At 44.7% G+C, this 18326-nt stretch overlaps 1 protein-coding gene across 1 annotated transcript in view; it reads left to right on the top strand.

The window, feature by feature from the left end:
• The first annotated feature begins 285 nt into the window (after window positions 1–285).
• Window positions 286–18326, top strand: part of LOC140203644 (serine/threonine-protein phosphatase 2A 65 kDa regulatory subunit A beta isoform-like) — an 88425-nt gene continuing 70384 nt past the window's right edge. The window contains exon 1 of the mRNA XM_072269692.1: window positions 286–649. Coding sequence (XP_072125793.1) covers window positions 286–649 — 364 coding nt within the window. The remainder of the gene's footprint in view (window positions 650–18326) is intronic.

The raw sequence follows: 18326 nt of genomic DNA, 5'->3' as shown, positions 1-18326 counted from the left end.
GCGTTACAAAACCGAGTTACCAGATCGTGGTCTTTTTCCTGTGTGATAACTAACGTTTCCCGACCGCTTAGAACTGTTTGTTCTAAGTTAGCTGCAATTTCAAGGTTTATCTATGAAACTCCGTCTCTCTGAGTCAAGGCTCCATATCAGGGCTCCGTGTCAAGATCCCTGCTGTTTGCTGTTCGGCGTTTACGCCCGTGTAAGCATCCTACCTTAATCTCCGTGCCTGTGTCCTGCACTTGGGTTCGCCGTAGTCGCTCCTTGCAACAGAACCATCTGGCCACTATGGACCCAGCGGACACGAATACCCTGCAACAAGCCCTCGCCAGCCAGGGCTCCCAACTGGATCTGCACGATCAACTTCTCTGGGATGTCATGGAGAACCTCCGTTCCCTGTCTGCTGACGTAAAGAAGATCAGTGACCAGGTGGACCGAGTATCCGTTCATCTTACCCGATCCACTCCTGGAACTCTGTCAGCCCAGCCCAGACAGCCGGAAGTGGCAACCCCCTACGTGTCGGTAACACCACCGCCAAGAGAGCCACACATACCTGAACCAGAACACTATGCTGCGGATTTGGGGAAGTGCCGGGCCTTCCTTCTGCAATGCTCCTTGGTGTTCGAACAGCAGTCATCCAAGTACTCCACAGGCAAGTCAAAGATGGGTTATATGGGTTGTAGCGGGGAAGTGCCTTAGTGTGGGCTACAGCTATCTGGGATAATCAACCGGCTAACTGCTCTTCATTCCCCACCTTTATCACAGAAATGAGAAGGAGCTTTCACCACCCTGTCCGTGGTAAAGATGCCGCTAAGCGACTACTCACTCTCCGTCAGCGCTCACACAGTGTTGCCGCCTATTCCGTGGATTTCCGGATGTTAGTGGCTGACTCGGGGTGGAATGATGAGGCACTCCAAGGGGTATTTTAGAAAGGCCTCAGCGACATGGTGAAAGACGAGTTGGCGGCAAGGGATGACACCAACAGCCTGGATTGTTTGATCTCCCTAGCCACCAGGTTGGACAATTGTCTTCGAGAACGCCATAGGGAGAGAACTGGTCGTCCACTCCCTTTAGCAACTCCACGACACTTTTTACCGTCTCCCACCAGCCCTAGCCTCTCTTCCCCTCCCTCTCCTGGAATAGCTCCCAGTCCAGCCGTTTCCACCACCCAGGAGAGGAACCCATGCAGCTGGGACGGAACCGCCTTTCTCTCACAGAGCGACTCCGGAAATTGAGAGCGGGGAAATGTCTCTATTGCGGCCAGTCCCGCCACTTCCGTGCTACCTGTTCCCTTCGGCCAAAAGGGAGGGTTGACCAGTAGAAAGGGGGACCCTCGTGAGTCAGACAACATTCCCTTCTGTCCCCCGAACCCGGGTGCAGATCCAACCTCCTATCGTTTTTGTGTACCCCTGGTTAAGCGGGGGGTGGGCGGGGCATCCCAGATAATCTGAAGGAAACACGGCCTCCTGGAGAAGGTAGAATCCCGGTGGCTGTTGCTGTAAGAGAGTTACGCTAACCGCTATGCTACTGTGCTTCGAAAAGAACAGAGGAATATCCATTTAAAACAGGAAAGACGAGAAATTCCTTTAACCTGGAGGCGGCGAATCTGCGGTATTCGTTGCCACAGATGGGAGGAGGAGGATTTTAATTGAAAGTCGATGACCAGGGTTTTCCTGATAGACGGTAATGGCTGTCTCGAACGAGAATGCAGAGACTATGGTGGATGAAGAAACGAAGTAGAACATTTGGAAAGCTCATGGGCAGGTTACAGGAAAGACATGCAGGAATGTGAGTCTTGTGCAGAAGAAATGCAGGCTATCTGGACAGATTGTCATCACTTTCTGACGAGGTGGGTGAAAAGCCCCACTTTCGTGATTATATATAACGAGATTTCCACGAGACCCCTCTCTCGTTCTTTTGCGAATATGAATCGAATCGAATCGAATCAATCCCTTGACGGACATCAGTCTTGTCAGCCCAGGAATAAACCTGGCGAACCTTTGCTATAATCCCGATTTTGAACACTTTTCTCAGACAGGGAGACCTGCAGTAAACACTGTAATCATGGTGTACTTATGAAAACCTCTATCCCTACTTCTGGACTCAAATTTTCTCGTCATTTGGACTTAGCATTTTCATCCTTATTCGCCTTCTAGTTCTGTATATCCGTTGTCACTGACTAGAGTCATAGTGCTATACAGCAGAGATACGGGCCTTTTGGCCAAACCGGACCATACCAACCAAGATACCTATTTACCTTTGCAAATTTGTCCACATTTGGCCGATATCATTCTTAACCCAGTGCGCAAGGATACCAAAGGCTGTTTGCATTTTCATTACATAATCTTTCGCTGTTTATTTAACAACCTGCCTTTAAATTATTGCTACTAAAAGTGATAACACTGCATCTTTCGTGTAGTTCCCTGGCAATGAAATTGTACAAAGATACCCTCCCGTGTAATATATCCCGCACATAGCCCACATCCAAGCTTCATAAAGAAGTGTTTTGGATTTGGCTAAAATTAGGAGCTATTTTTTCCAACTTAGGAATGGTGTGCCAGCCATTCGGTGCTATTTTCGAGGGAGAACAGGAATGCAGATCCTTGTTCGAGGGAGAACAAGAACTCAGCCTTGGTCGAGGGAGAACAGGAACTCAGAGCTCAAGGTAGTGGGAAACGGCTGGATCTACCCAGCGGAGGCGAGAGCACGAAGAGATGGTTCCCAACACAAGGCAGCGGCAAACAGCTGGATCTACCCAGCGGAGGCAAGAGCACGAAGAGATGGTTCCCAACACAAGGTAGCGGCAAACAGCCAGACCTACCTAGCGAAGGCTTGGACACAAAGAGACAGTTCCAAACAAAGAAAGATAGTTCTTTATCTAGTCACAGCAAGGCCCCAGTCTTGCCCTGGCGGTTGAACATGACGGTGTTACAGGCGAAGGTAGCAGGCGAGGCTACAGAAGGATGGGGAAGGAACAGTCAAGCAACTGAAGCTGAACCCAGGAGCTGTTTATGTAGCCAACCAAAAATAGGAATCATGTGCCTGGATTGAGGCACACAACAGGACAAGGGAAAACTGGAAAACCTGGAATAAGGAACCATGGACCGGACTGTGAACTGGAATGCGACCTTCACGGACCGGACCATGACATGTATACAATATACGTACATCATGAAAATTTTTTTCTTCACAAGCATGCACGAAAACAGAGCATTGTCCCAAAGAGTGAATGATATTTAAATGTTAGAACTTCAAAGTCCCCGAACTTTCCCCACCCACGCATAAGCAGCAGCAAAGCAACGCAATCGCCAGCATAAAAAAAGCATCTGCTCCCTTCACGGAGCAGTCAAACGTGCAGCAAAGCAGTAATAAAGACACAGAATTTCAGTACCCCCGAAGACTTCTCCTTCGCCCTGTAATTCGCGAAGTCACAGGCTCTCTGTCTCTCCCTAATAAGGGAATAGCAGGTGTCCCAGTTTCACTGAGAGAGGGGAAACATAACAAAATGACTCACAGATTTATGGTGTTAAAGGTGTTTTGCGTCGTTTTTTCCCCGAGTTCTGTGTCCAAGGAAGTCTGGTCTCTGGTCACATAGACAGCAGCCAGCTCTCTGCTTTCGATCTTCCACAGCACATTAGGCGGTGACACCGACCTCACATCTGCCTGCCTCCAGAGCTATGAAATTCCGGCACCCTGAAGGCACGCTATTCTTCCAGGCTGTGTCCTTGGCGTATTGAAAAGCGGACAGTCATGAAGCCCTGAGATTTGTGATTTTTGTGTCCTCTTTGTGGTTTTTATATATGACTTCGATGAAGAAGTAGAAAGGTGGGTTGGTAGGTTTGCTGATGACACGAAGGTTGGGGGTGTTGTCGATAGTCTGGAGGATTGGCAATGGTTACAATGGGACATCGATAGGATGCAGAACTGGGCTGTGAAGTGGCAGATGGACTTCAACCCAGATGTGTGAAGTGGTTCATTTTGGTAGGCCAAAATTGAAGACAGAATATAATAGTAATGGTAAGACTCTTGGCAATGTTGATTATTAAATAATCTTCCAGAAATAGTAGGGGACAGAGGGACCAGTAAGATGGAGGAACTGAGTGAAATACCTGTTAGTAGGGAAGTGGTGTTAGGTAAATTGAAAGGATTAAAGGCAGATAAATCCCCAGGGCCAGATGGTCTGCATCCCAGAGTGCTTAAGGAAGTAGGCCAAGAAATAGTGGATGCATTAGTGATAATTTTTCAAAACTCATTAGATTCTGGACTAGTTCCTGAGGATTGAAGGGTGGCTAATGTAACCCCACTTTTTAAAAAAGGAGGGAGAGAGAAACCGGGGAATTATAGACTGGTTAGCCTAACATCGGTGGTGGGGAAACTGCTGGAATCAGTTATCAAAGATGTGATAACAGCACATTTGGAAAGCGGTGAAATCATCGGACAAAGTCAGCATGGATTTGTGAAAGGAAAATCATGTCTGACGAATCTCATAGAATTTTTTGAGGACGTAACTAGTAGAGTAGATAGGGGAGAACCAGTGGATGTGGTATATTTGTATTTTCAAAAGGCTTTTGACAAGGTCCCACACAGGAGATTAGCGTGCAAACTTAAAGCACACGGTATTGGGGGTAAGGTATTGATGTGGATAGAGAATTAGTTAGCAGACAGGAAGCAAAGAGTGGGAATAAACGGGACCTTTTCAGAATGGCAGGCAGTGACTAGTGGGGTACTGCAAGGCTCAGTGCTGGGACCCCAGTTGTTTACAACATATATTAATGACTTGGATGAGGGAATTAAATGCAGCATCTCCAAGTTTGCGGATGACACGAAGCTGAGCGGCAGTGTTAGCTGTGAGGAGGATGCTAAGAGGATGCAGGGTGACTTGGATAGGTTGGGTAAGTGGGCAAATTCATGACAGATGCAATTTAATGTGGATAAATGTGAAGTTATCCACTTTGGTGGCAAAAATAGGAAAACAGATTATTATCTGAATGGTGGCTGATTAGGAAAAGGGGAGGTGCAATGAGACCTGGGTGTCATTATACACCAGTCATTGAAAGTGGGCATGCAGGTACAGCAGGCAGTGAAAAAGGCAGATGGTATGCTGGCACTTATAGCGAGAGGGTTTGAGTACAGGAGCAGGGAGGTACTACTGCAGTTGTACATGGCCTTGGTGAGACCACACCTGGAGTATTGTGTGCAGTTTTGGTCCCCTAATCTGAGGAAAGACATCCTTGCCATAGAGGGAGTACAAAGAAGGTTCACCAGATTGACTCCTGGGATGGCAGGACTTTCATATGAAGAAAGACCGGATGAACTAGGCTTGTACTGGTTGGAATTTAGAAGATTGAGGGGGGATCTAATTGAAACCTATAAAATCCTAAAGGGATTGGACAGGCTAGATGCAGGAAGATTGTTCCCGATGTTGGGGAAGTCCAGAACGAGGGGTCACAGTTTGAGGATAAAGGGGAAGCCTTTTAGGACTGAGATTAGGAAAAACTTCTTCACACAGAGAGTGGTGAATCTGTGGAATTCTCTGCCACAGGAAACAGTTGAGGCCAGTTCAACGGCTATATTTAAGAGGGAGTTAGATATGGCCCTTGTGGCTACGGGGATCAGGAGGTATGGAGGGAAGGCTGGTGCAGGGTTCTGAGTTGGATGATCAGCCATGATCATAATAAATGGCGGTGCAGGCTCGAAGGGCCGAATGGCCTACTCCTGCACCTATTTTCTATGTTTCTATCTGAGAGATCTTGCGGTCACATAGGACACTCAAAGCTGCTGCTCACTTTGACAGTATTGTTAAGAAGGCCTGTGGTATGTTGGCATTCATCAACCGTGGGAATGAGTTAGAGACGTGAGATAATGCTACAGGTATGTAAGACCTTCATCAGACCTCACTTAGAGTATTGTGCTCAGTTCTGGTTACCTCACCGCAGGAAAGATGTCGGTACTATAGAGGGTATGTAGAGGAGGTTTCCAAGGATGTTGCCTGGATTGGAAGGCGTACCTTATGAGAATAGGTTGAGTGAACTTGGCCTTTTCTCCTGGGAGCGATGGAGGATGAGAGGTGGACTGATAGAGGTGTATAAGATGATGAGTGTCATTGATCGTGTGGATGATCAGGGGCTTTTTCCCAGGACTAAAATTTCTGGATTTTCATATTTTGCTACTGGAAAACGGGTAAGCCTGCGTTACTCGGTGTCTCGGACTTTCACACAGCAACGAAAACTAAAGACCTATTATTAAACTGTGCTAGCGACGAGGCTATACATCAGTAGGATATAATAAAACCGGATTTTTTTAAACTGATGTAAGATTTCTGTGGAAAACTATATATAGTAAGATCTCAGATTTGTGTAATTCCCAATTGAATTCCTCACTGCTCAACATCAATTCTCGGAAAGCTTGCAAGGTAAATTCAAGTAAATGTGTCAGTAAATTACATCTCTGAATAATTCTAAAAGTAAATAGAAGATAGAATATAATATAGATAAATTTGAAGTGATCTAATTCCAAAACATGTTGTTTTAGTTTCCCAAAGATTGGTCTTTTTTCAGTTAATTGGAACCTCGTTGTCCTGGAACACAAGTCATGTCATCGGGAAGGGCGATCCTTGTATAAGCAGACATTACAAGAAAGTTCTAGTACCGGACGAACTCTGATTTGTTCAAATTATGCGAGGCCTCCCTCAGACCTTAACTGGAGTTTTATTCATCGTCTTGGTTTCCCTACCTAATAAATGAGTAGCTCTGGAAAAAAAAGCAAGTGTAGTTTGGCAGTGTAAGATGCTATTAGTCGGGGCCGGGAAGGGCGAGGTGTTTCGAAACCAGGAACATAATCTCCAAATATCATGAGGTCATTTATAACCAGTATGGAAATAAATATGCTGAATTAATTCAGCGCAGCATGCAGGCTCAGTCATTGAATCATCTGAAACACACACCGGTGTTTTTACTGCGTATTACGAATATAGAGGCGAGCAGGAAAATGACAAAAATGTGGATAATAAGCAATGATTTCGACTGAGTGGGCTCGAGTGTTGAAGCGACTCGTATTTATGACTTTTCCTATGAGAACGCCGGTTCATGCATATGCGTTCTCTAACCTAACTTATTTAACTTAAACTTTTCCATTTTCATATTACCATGAGCGTTTTATGTGTCAGAGTTCTAAAATGTATATTTTTCTTGTCTATGTACTGCTGCTGTTGACAGTCTATGGTATAAACATCCGTGTCTCCCTTTCTTTTCCCTAAAGCTAATTTGGTGGCGATTCTGATCCTGTCCCGCGGGAAGTGTGGCCTCTCTGAATGCATCACTCGCTATTTGGTCTCCATGGCAGTAACGGATTTGCTCCTCATTATTACCGCTGTGATTATCAACCGCATTTGTGGCATTTATTTCCCAGGAAGTTTCCTCTCCATCACCCCAGTGTGTAGTGCCATTATTGCAATAACCTATGCAGCCAGGGTCAGTTCTGTTTGGTTAACCGTCGCTTTCACCTCTGACCGTTTTGTCGTCATTTGTTGCCAGAAACTGAAGGCGAAGTATTGCACCGACAAAACGGCATCTGTGGTCATAGCAACTGTTTGTTTACTTAGTTGTTTTATCAATATTCCATGCTACTTCATTCATGAACCCAGCTATATAATTAACAATGTACCATGGTATTGCAAACTGAAAGCTGTCCGTTATACTTCTCTATTGTGGGGCGTTTATGATTGGTTCAACCACCTCTTCACTCCTTGTTTCCCGATCCTTTTGCTCAATCTTCTCACTGTCAGACACATTTTAGAAGCTAGTAGAGCCCGGAAGAGACTCCAAGTCCAAAACAGTGGGAACAATCAGACTGACGCAGGGATGGAGAGCAGGAGGAAGTCTATTGTGTTACTCTTCGCCGTTTCAGGCAGTTCCATACTATTGTGGATGACACATTTGTTACAGTTCCTATATGAGAGAATTTCCAATGACCATCAAGTTAGCGGTTACAGTGATCCCAAGTCTATATTTATTGAAACTGTCAATATGCTCCAACTATTAAGTTGCTGCACAAACACATTTATCTCTGCAGTCACTCAGAGAAAGTTCAGGGAACAGCTGAAAACCACGGTACAATATCTAGTAAATATAATAGGTAAATGTATGAAATAATGGATGAAGCTAATTCAACCACGAATGTGCAACATTGTTTTAAATATAACTTGTCTTGTGTTAAATGTGAACCAGAAACTTTTATCTTCGATCACAAAACCACTTCTGCAAATACAGGGATAAAAATATTAGAATGAAATTGTTGTGAAATGGCCAAGTTGGATATATTTCTCTAATAATGTAATGACAGCAGCCATCCCTAATATTTGTCGGACAAATATTTCATTTGACTAACTGATGATCTATTTCGTACTACAGAGGCCGTGAATGATAGTTCAAGGCGAGAAAGAGCTACAAGGCGAATAAAAGGCAGTAAATGCCATAAAGCATATGGTTGATTTTTTTATGGTAGAAGAAATGGCTGTATTAATTTACTGCAATATGCATCAATGTCTGCGTTTCACAACTCCTTACAAATCGGCAGAAATACATCACGTACTTTTTTTTTACAAAATCATATTATTATATAACCTCTCCATTCGAAAAATATCTTTATATATCCTCGTTGGAACAAAGAGAAATTCTGCCCCAACACTCCATTCTCTGGAAGCCGGAACAAAGATAAGAGCATTTTGATCGTCCTTTATTAACAGACAACTAATCTCCGGAGATACAGCTAATCACTTCGGGCACAACAACAAACCTATCGCATGTACAGGTTAACAAACTCAACAAACCCAACAAAATCAACAAACTCATTCATAAGGCCAGTGATGTTGTGGGGAAGAAACTGGACTCTCTGACGGTGGTGTCTGAAAAGAGGATGCTGTCCAACTTGCATGCCATCTTGGACAATATCTCCCATCCACTACATAATGGACTGGCTGGGCACAGGAATACATTCAGCCAGAGACTCATTCCACCGAGATGCAACACTGAGCGTCATAGGAAGTCATTCCTGCCTGTGGCCATCAAACTTTACGACTCCTCCCTTGGAGGGTCAGACACCCTGAGCCAATCGGCTAGTCCTGTACTTATTTCCTGGCATAATTTACATATTACTATTTAATTATTTATGGTTTTACTACTATTTAATCATTTATGGTGCAAGTGTAACGAAAACCAATTTCCCTCGGGATCAATAAAGTATGACTATGACTGAACCTTCAAGCTAGATAGAGCAAAGATAATTGTGCAGATTAGTAAAATATGATTCGTCATCTGTGAAATCCACTTTGTTTTTTGAACAGAGATTTCAGCTTTTGAGGAGAGCAGACCTATAGAGAAGTGAGCTTCAGTGATTTAGTGATACCTTTGAAATAGTGAAGCCCGTAAAAGTTGTTATGGAAAAGTAGATCGAAAGGCTTCCAGGAAGATTCAGCTGGTTGGATACAAAATTAGATTGATGGTAGGAAGCAGAGGACAATGGTGTGAGTTTACGTTTCAGACTGGAGGTCGATGCATAATGGAGTTCCTTAGGGATTGGTTCCAGGCCTGTTTTCATCTGGAAACTAACAGTCGAGATTCGTCGCAGCCCTAAGCCTTGACTGTACATTTCCCACTTTTAATGCTGCCTCACCCGCTCTGTTACTCCAGCATTTTAATGCATTGCTTAAACTAAGGATTCCCAGATCCTTATATGTTTTCCCACTGAATTAACAGTCACCTGGCTAGGTTCATTTCCCTACAGCAGATCCTACCTCACCCCTCCCCTCTACCCGGTTCATGGACTGTCGATATGTTGATATATGCAACCCTCGTGGATGTACGTAATGAATTCCGCCAAGCGTGAAGTCCTTGCACTGAGGATGTTGCAGTTAATATTGGAGATGCTGAAGTCACCCACAGCAACAAACGTGTTGCTTTTCGAACTTCCCCATATTTACCTGTGCATATCTCAGTATCTATATGCTCAAACTCTAGTTCGCTAATAGGAAGCGGGTAGTACAAAGCCACCTGAGTGTTTGCACCTTCGTTAACATTAATGTCTAGTCTAGTAGTCTGAGTGGATAAACCCTCTAATGTTTCCTCACTGAGAGCAACTGTGACATTGTCGCTGATTTGACAACACACCTCTCCTTTTATCTCCCTCTCTATCTTTATTGGTGCTGTTGTGGATAGTGTAGTTGACTGGCAAAAAAATACAGAGAGTAATAGATCAATTGTACGTATGGGTGGAGAAATGGCAGATGGAGGTTAACCGGGACAAATCCTGTACCTTGGTAGTCCAAATGGAAAGAGATAATACTGTCAAGGGCAATCTTAGCAATCTTGATGAGCAGAGGGATCTTGGGGTCGAAGTCCGTAGATACCGGAAAGTAGCTACACAGCTTGACAGTGTGGTTCAGGAGGCTTACGGAACACTTGCTTTTATTAGTCGAGGCATTGAGTTCAAAAGTCAAGAGGTTATGCTGCGACTTTCGGGCCACATCTGGATATTCCATACATTTCTGGTTGCCCCATTACGGAAAAGATGTCGAGGCTTTGGAAAGGGTGCAAAAGAAGTTTACCAAGATGCTATCTAGATCAGAAGGCACGCGCAATGGAGGTTATAAGATCATTGGATGCATAGATAGAGTAGACAGACTATCTCTTTCCTAGGGCCTGCATTCGGATAGAAGTGTAATCTCAAAGGAGATGTGAGGGGCAATATTTTACACGGAGACTGGGTGGTGCCTGGAATGAGCTTTCTGGGTTGATGGTACAGTCCGACACCTTAGGGATTTTTAAGCAACATTTCAACAGGCACATGAATGTGAGGGAAATAGAAGGATATTCACATTCTGTAGGCAGAACAGATCGGTTAGTCATTTGATTGTCAGTTTAAATAGTTCAGCACAACATTGTGGGCTGAAGGGTCTTTATATAAGGATGTAATGTTCTATGTTCTATGATAGAACCATGCATGATTTCAATAATTCCCCCTGTTTCTGGCCAGCCTTCCCCCCTCAGCTCTAATGAAACACCATCGGAATGAAGCGATAGCTCTCTTTCTCTCTCGTCAGGTATTAACGGACCTGTTAAATATACCAAAGGTAATCTCTTTTTATTAGGGATATCCTTCCTCAGCATTTTTTAGCTGTAGAAATTGTTTTTTTTTTGTTCTTTCGTTACCTTAAGACCATAAAAGCAAAAGACATAGGAGCTGAATTGGGCCACTGCTCTGCCATTTGATCATTGCTTATCACTTTTCTTCTCAATTCCATTCTCTTGCCCTCTCCTGTAACTTTTCAGCATTTGACTGAACAGGAACCTAGCAACTTCCGCCTTATCTACACCGAATGACCTGGCCTCCACAGTCGCCTGTGTTGTGCTAATGAATTCAACATATTCACAACTCTGAGGCTAAAGGAAAACCCCCTCATCTCCGTTGTAAATGCACGTCCCTCTATTCTGAACCTGTGCACGTCGGTGCTAGACTATCCCAGATAGAGGCAACATCCTTTCCAATCCCAGTCCATCTGTGCCTTTCAACATTCGATAGCTTTCAATGAAATTACACTAACCACACCACCCCCGTCTAATCCTTGAAATTCCAGCGACTACATGACCAGAGACGTCAAACGGCACTAATATGGCGAGCCTGTCATTTCCGGAATCATTTTTGCGTTTTCCTGAACCTTCTTGGAAACCAGTCAAACGGCAGTACATTCTTTCTTTGATAATGGCCCCAAGACTGCTCACGGGACTCCCAAGTGTGGTGTCACCAGTCCCTTATAAATTCCCAGCATGATATGTTTCTTTTTTCTCTTTTTGTCCTCTCAGAATGAATGCTAAAATTGTATTTACATTCCTAATCACAGACTCAACCAGCAAGACCGTTAGGGAGTCCTGCACGAGGTCTTCCAAGTCCCTTTTCACCTCGGATTTTTGAATTTTCTCCCCTTTTAGTCTACGCTTTTATTCCTTTTACCACAGTTCATGATCATGTTCTTCCCGACACTGTATTCCATCTGCCACTTCTTTGCCTATTCTCCTAATTTGTCTAAGTCTTCCTGCAGCCCCTTTGCTTCCTCAACACTACTTGCCCGTCCACTTATCTTTGTGTCATCTGCAAAATTGGCCACAAAACCATCACTTCAAATCATTGAAGTAGAACGTAAAAATAAGTGGTTCTAACATTGACCACTGTGCAACACCACCAGTCATCGGCAACCAATCGGAAGAGGTTTTGCTTATTCACACTCTTTGCCTCTTGTCAATCTGCCAATGTTCTACCCATGCTAGAATCTTCTCTGTGGTACCATGGGTTCTTAATTGCTTAGCAGCCTCATGTGCGGCACCTTGTCAAAGGCCTTCTGAAAATCAAATCCACAACATCCACCGTTTCTGCTTTGCCTGTCCTACTTGGTATTTCGCCAAATAATTCCATAAGATTTGCCTGGCAAGATTTCCCATAAAGAAACCCATGTCTATTTTACCATGCCTCTGGTACCCTGAAACCTCTTCCTGAACAAGCGACTCCAAAGTTTTCCCAACCACTGAGGTCAAGGTAACTAGCCTATAATTTCCTCTCTTCCCCCTCGCTCACTTCTTGAAGAGTGCAGTGACATTTGCAATTCTGCATTTCTCTGCAACTATACCAGAATGTAGTGATTCTTGAAAGATTATTATTACTCCACAAACTATTCAGGTACCTCCTCTGAACCTTGGGGTGTAGTCCATCTGGTCCAGGTAACTTACTTGCCTTCAGACCTTACAACTTCCTGGGCACCTTCTTCCTAATAATAGCAACTACGTTCACGTATTCCCTCTGACACTTCCGACCATACGGTGTGCTGCTAGTGTCCTCTACAGTGAAGATACTGCAAAGTACTTAATCAGTTCTTCCGCCATTTTCTCGTCCCTCATTACTACCGTTCCAGTGTCATTTTCTGGAATTTGATATCTACTCTTGCTTTCCTTGTAATCTTTGTATATCTGACAAAAACAAAATACTGTTGACATCCTCTTTGTGTCATTGAGTAGATTCCTTCACATTTCAACTTTTCTCTCCCTATGGCTTTTCAGCTGCCGTCTGCTATTTCTCAGAAACTGCCGAATCTTCTGACTTCCCACTAACTAATCTAATTACATAGGTGATTTCTATCTGAAAGACTGCTGACATTTTCGAAGCGTTTGTATTTTCTTTTTACATTTGCCTTCTTCCAAACTTAAGAGATCTCAGATCGTTGTCCAAGTTTATCCCTCACTGTGAACCCATTACTTTTGGTATTGGGAAATGTGTTGAGGGTTAACCTGGCTTCTCAGATGAATCGACCTCACATCAAAAGCATTATGACCATGTTTCATTTCATGAAAAGGGAACCGATAGTCCTTTCGAACGTGATCGACTTTGCAGGCTAAAACTATTGACAATAGTGATTGGTCTCGTTTGCATTTCGTACACTTATAGCTGCTTTCAACTGCTTTATTCGACCATGTGAGATTTTAGAGAGCCGAAGGTGCAATGTCCAAGTTCAAATTCTAATTTTATTGGCATAAACATGGATCAGAATTAATGAGACCCAGGTTAACATATTCTGACAGGACTTTACTCTTTAAAAACTTATAAAAACAAAATCTTGATTTGAACTCCTCCCTCTCCATACTTGTCTATCTTCCAGCCTAACAACTCCTCTGCATGTGCAAGTAGACAAACGGCTAGGAATTGTAGGATTTGAGTAAGAATAAGTATGTTTTCAAGTGGCAGGCAGTGGCCAGAAGGGATACTGAAGGAATCAGTAATCCATGCATTCTTAATATATTTTCATGTCGAAGATCAGAAAAATAAATGTAATATCTGCGGTTCTGCTAACAACACAACTGTACAGCAGGGGTCCCCAACCTAGTTTGCAACGCGGACCGGTTTCTTATTGACAATATTCTTGCGGACTGGCCGACCTGGTGGAGGGGTGGGGTGTAGGGTTACCAACGGATACGTTGTGTTTACCTCGAGATAGGCTACAATGACCATGAAGACTTGCGTGGGCTCCAGTGCGCATGCGTGACCTGCGCATGCGTGTACGTGCCGATTTTTTTTCTACAAATCGTTTTTGGCGATTCTGTACGGGGGCGGGGTGTTAATCACGACCGGAATATAGGTGATAAGTGGCTAATACACTGAATTTCATTTCTAAAAGGGTTTATCTAACAAATTTAATATTAAGCACACAGCGCATATTTTCCTTGCATGAATAAGTCAATTATAGGGGAGGACAGGGGAGATTGAAGTAAGTATTGAACGAACTTCCAGTGGAAGTGGTAGAGGCAGGTTCGATATGATCATTTAACCTTAAATTGGATAGGTATATGGACAGGAAAGGAATGGAGGGTTATAGGCTGAGTGCAGGTCGGTGGGACTAGGTGAGAGTAGCGTTCAGCACAGATTAGAAGGGCAGAGATGGTCTGTTTCCTTGCTGTAATTGTTATATGGTTATATAAGTCACTTATAAGTCAATAGCATCATAACATTTTAAGTAACATTTGGATATTAAACACACAGCACATATTTCCCCGCATATAAATTAATTGCAACACACAAATATCGCTGAATCAGTGGGAGCCCTGGGCTGAAAACTTGTTCCCTTCAACAACACGGTCATATCGAGGGGTGATGGGAGACAGCGATACTCGAAGTGGGTTCCCTATGTCCAGTCTATTCTGCAATTTAGTTTTTGTTGCATTCATTGCAGAGATATGTTGGAAATGGAAGCACCGTTTTCAGTGCTTTTGTGGCTATCTCAGGATATTTAGCCTTGACTTTGATCCAGAATGCCGGCAGAGATGTTATGTCAAACATACTTTTAAGTCCGCCTTCATTTGCAAGCTCGAGGAGTTGATCTTCTTCCTGTGCTGACATGGATGACGCGCGGGTAATGACCTCGCGTGTGTTCAAGCTCAGCAGTGGGTGAGGGGGGATGAGGAAAGGTGAAGCTGACTCATATCGCCAAATCATATCGTTTCCTCGCGGCCCGGTAGCACATGCTTTGCGGCCCGGTACCGGTCCACAGCCCGGTGATTGGGGACCACTGGTCTTTGTTACGTACCCCGTAACTGGGTTGCCAAACCAGCAGAAATGGATCACTCAGTTGGAGTCTGGATTACTAGAACTAAGAAAGTTTTATTAAAGAAACAAGCAACACAGTACTCTAATCAAAAGGATAATGAATGCAACAGTTCAGCAATGATAAACATGCATGTACACAGAATTAAGATAACAGGATCAATCAAGCTCTATCGTTGTCTAGGGGTAAATGCCCAGTTTCAAAGTGACGCAAAGTTCAGTTCAGTTTAGTTCAGTTCAGTTCGCAGACAGTGGAGGGAAGGAGAGAGAGAGCAAAATGAATGAATATTCAAAAGGGCTTCCACACACAGACCTTCGCAGTCAGCTTTCGGGCGAGCCCTTTGTGATGTCATCTGAGGTCACTGACCGTGACCCCCTCCGTTTCGAGATACGATCGTTTCTCTGCGGTGAACCCGGCACCCAGGCAAGGGTGGACACACACCAGGTTCCCGCCGATCATGCCTTTCCACCCTGTGCGTCTATGGCCTGGTCCCGCAACCGGCCTTCCAAAACTTCCCACCGACTTGTGAGAGACGCACCGCTTCCAGGGTCTCGTTACCTCGGGTGTCGTGTGTGTGCTGCCTTAGTGAACCTGTCCCTTTTTATCCCCCTGCTGGGGTATCGCCTGTCCATCACTTCAAACAGTTCAGGGTTCAAAGGGGGAGCCGATCTTGACAGCTCTCTCCTTCTGTTACTCTCTCTCCCGTCCCTTCATTACACATCTCCCAATGCTGCTCCATTGTTTTCCTTATCTCTCTCTCTCCTGAAGACAGGTGGCAGACCAACTACTGATCCCACTGGTGCCAGCACAGGACAGCTACATCTTAATCTATGTGTATTCTTGTCACACTTCCCCCCTTTAAGGATTTTTACCGGGGGTAAAAATTACAAACATGAATACATTATTTGGTACACACAGATATACATCTTTATCAGCTATTTGGCTAATACAGCGAGTTTGAAGTTGTCAACACCTGACAGACAGTCAGCCATCACATTTTCTGTTCCTTTTATATGTGTTATTAATAATCCCTCTTACCAGGCTCCAACTTAGCAAACTTCATAGTGGCCAAAAACACTGATGAATTGCGATCAATGTACCTCTCATTGGGTTTCGTCCCGGACCACAATAACAAGGGTCGTCCCATTCCGACTTAGTTTTCTCTCGCAAGGGCTTAGTCGGAGGGGGAGGGGTGGTAACCGCAGAGTTACTGCAAAACTTCCTACAGTACCCCACCATCTCCAAGAGCCTTCTGAGGGTCCTCTTGTCTGTCGGGGTTGGGATGTCAGCGATAGCCTGCACCGTAGCTTGCATCGCCGCCAGCTGCCCCTGTGTCACCACAATTCCCAGGTAAGTGACCTTCGTGTGGCCGAACTCATTTTTTCCAAGGTTCACTATCAAGCTGGCTTCAGACAGCCGTATTACATCGCCAATACACACCTCTGTGTTCGTCAGCCCTTTCGTCACTGAATTACCCAACTGTCAATGTCCTGGAGGGGCCAACATTGTCCAGAGTCTCAGCAGGACAGCCCACATAAATACTGTGGTACCAGAGCAGATTGGATGTTGTGAACTCAATGAAGACCTTCCCATCTTCACCCTCTTCCCTTCCTAATCCCCCTTCTCCCATGGCCCACTCTCCTCTCCCATCAGATTCCTCCTCCTTCAGCCCTTTAACTCTTCCACCTCTACCAGGGGTTCCCAACCTTTTACTTGCCATGGACCAGTACAATTAAGCAAGGGGTCTCAGAGTGAATGTGGAGAGGATGTTTCTTATGGTAGGGAGTCTAAGACCAGAGGACAGCCTCATAATAGTGAGGTGTCCTTTTAGAGATGAATAGGAAGATGAGAAGAAAGTTCTTTAGCCAGAGAGTGGTGAATCTGTGGCATTTATTGCCACAGTCAGCTGTGAAGGCCGAGTATTTTTGTATATTTAAGGCAGAGGTTGGTCAGGTCATGAAGGGATAAAGGGAGAAGGCAGGAGATTGGGGCTGAGAGGGAAAATGGATCAGCCATGATGAAATGCAGAGCAGACTAATGGCCTAATTCTGCTCCCATATCTTGTGGTTTTAGGATATTGGGAACCCCTGACCTAAACACTTCCAGCTTCTAACTTTATCCATCTTCCCCCTTACCTGGTCTCACCTATCACCTGCCAGCTTGAAGTCCTTCCCTCCATGCTCCCAACACCTCCCAGTCTTATTCTGGCTTCTTCCCAGTTCCTTTCCAGTCCTGATGAGGGGGTCTCGGTTTGAAACATCGACTCTTTATTCCTCAGCAGAGTTGCTGCCTGACCTGCTGAGTTCCTCCAGCACTTGGTGTGTGTGTTGTGGGTTGGAAGCAAAATATGCTTGACCCTGATGGACTGAGAGAGACACAATCTCCACCTACTGGCTGTTTATTAATACGTAAACCAGTACAGGAAAAAAAGAATTGTGGTCAGCATAGAGCAGACATGATTACATCGCACGGCAGGGCAGGCTTCTGACAACCAAGTCCAGCTCCTGGCCTTCACGTCTGGCTGAGCTACTAAGATTGGTGGAACCGTTTCTACTGACAGGAGAAGGCACCTAGGTGGGTTTCTGACGCCTTAAAACAAGTTGCTTTGGGCTGATGCCAAACTATCGACCTCTGCCATTCCTTTGCATTCATCTGCTGCGTGGAGAGAGCTAGCCTGCTGTGTGGGCAACAACTTGCTCTCCGTGTTGTACTTCCCTGGCTTTCACATCATGTAGACAGCTAGGACACAACATCCATGGTCCATTCCGACCAATGCAGAACCTCCAGGTCTAGCTCATTAACAGGCTCCTTCAGCGGACTGGAGGACAGCCTCCATATGAAAGACCGGAAGAACTGAAGACATTGGAGTAGAGTTAGGCCTTTCAGACTATCGAGTCTGCTCCGCTGTTTCATCATGGCTGATCCATTTCCCTCTCAAACCCATTTTCCCTTTAACCTTTGACGCCCTATCTAATTATTTGGTGATGCGTTGCCTGAGCTGCCTATTCAAACATCCAATGTCAGTCCATCCTTTCTGAGATAAGGGGCCCAAAAATGCACACAAGACTCCAGGTGAGGCCTCACTACTGCCTTATAAAGCCTCAGCATTACATCCTTACATGCAGAAAGACTGGAATCCTCTCTCTCACTCACACTGACACCAAGCTGTCTGGCCAGGGCAAACATCTGCCAA

Source organism: Mobula birostris, chromosome 10 (assembly GCF_030028105.1).
Source record: "Mobula birostris isolate sMobBir1 chromosome 10, sMobBir1.hap1, whole genome shotgun sequence".
In the NCBI taxonomy this organism is placed as follows: domain Eukaryota; kingdom Metazoa; phylum Chordata; class Chondrichthyes; order Myliobatiformes; family Myliobatidae; genus Mobula; species Mobula birostris.
This window is presented reverse-complemented; position numbering and strand designations above follow the sequence as displayed.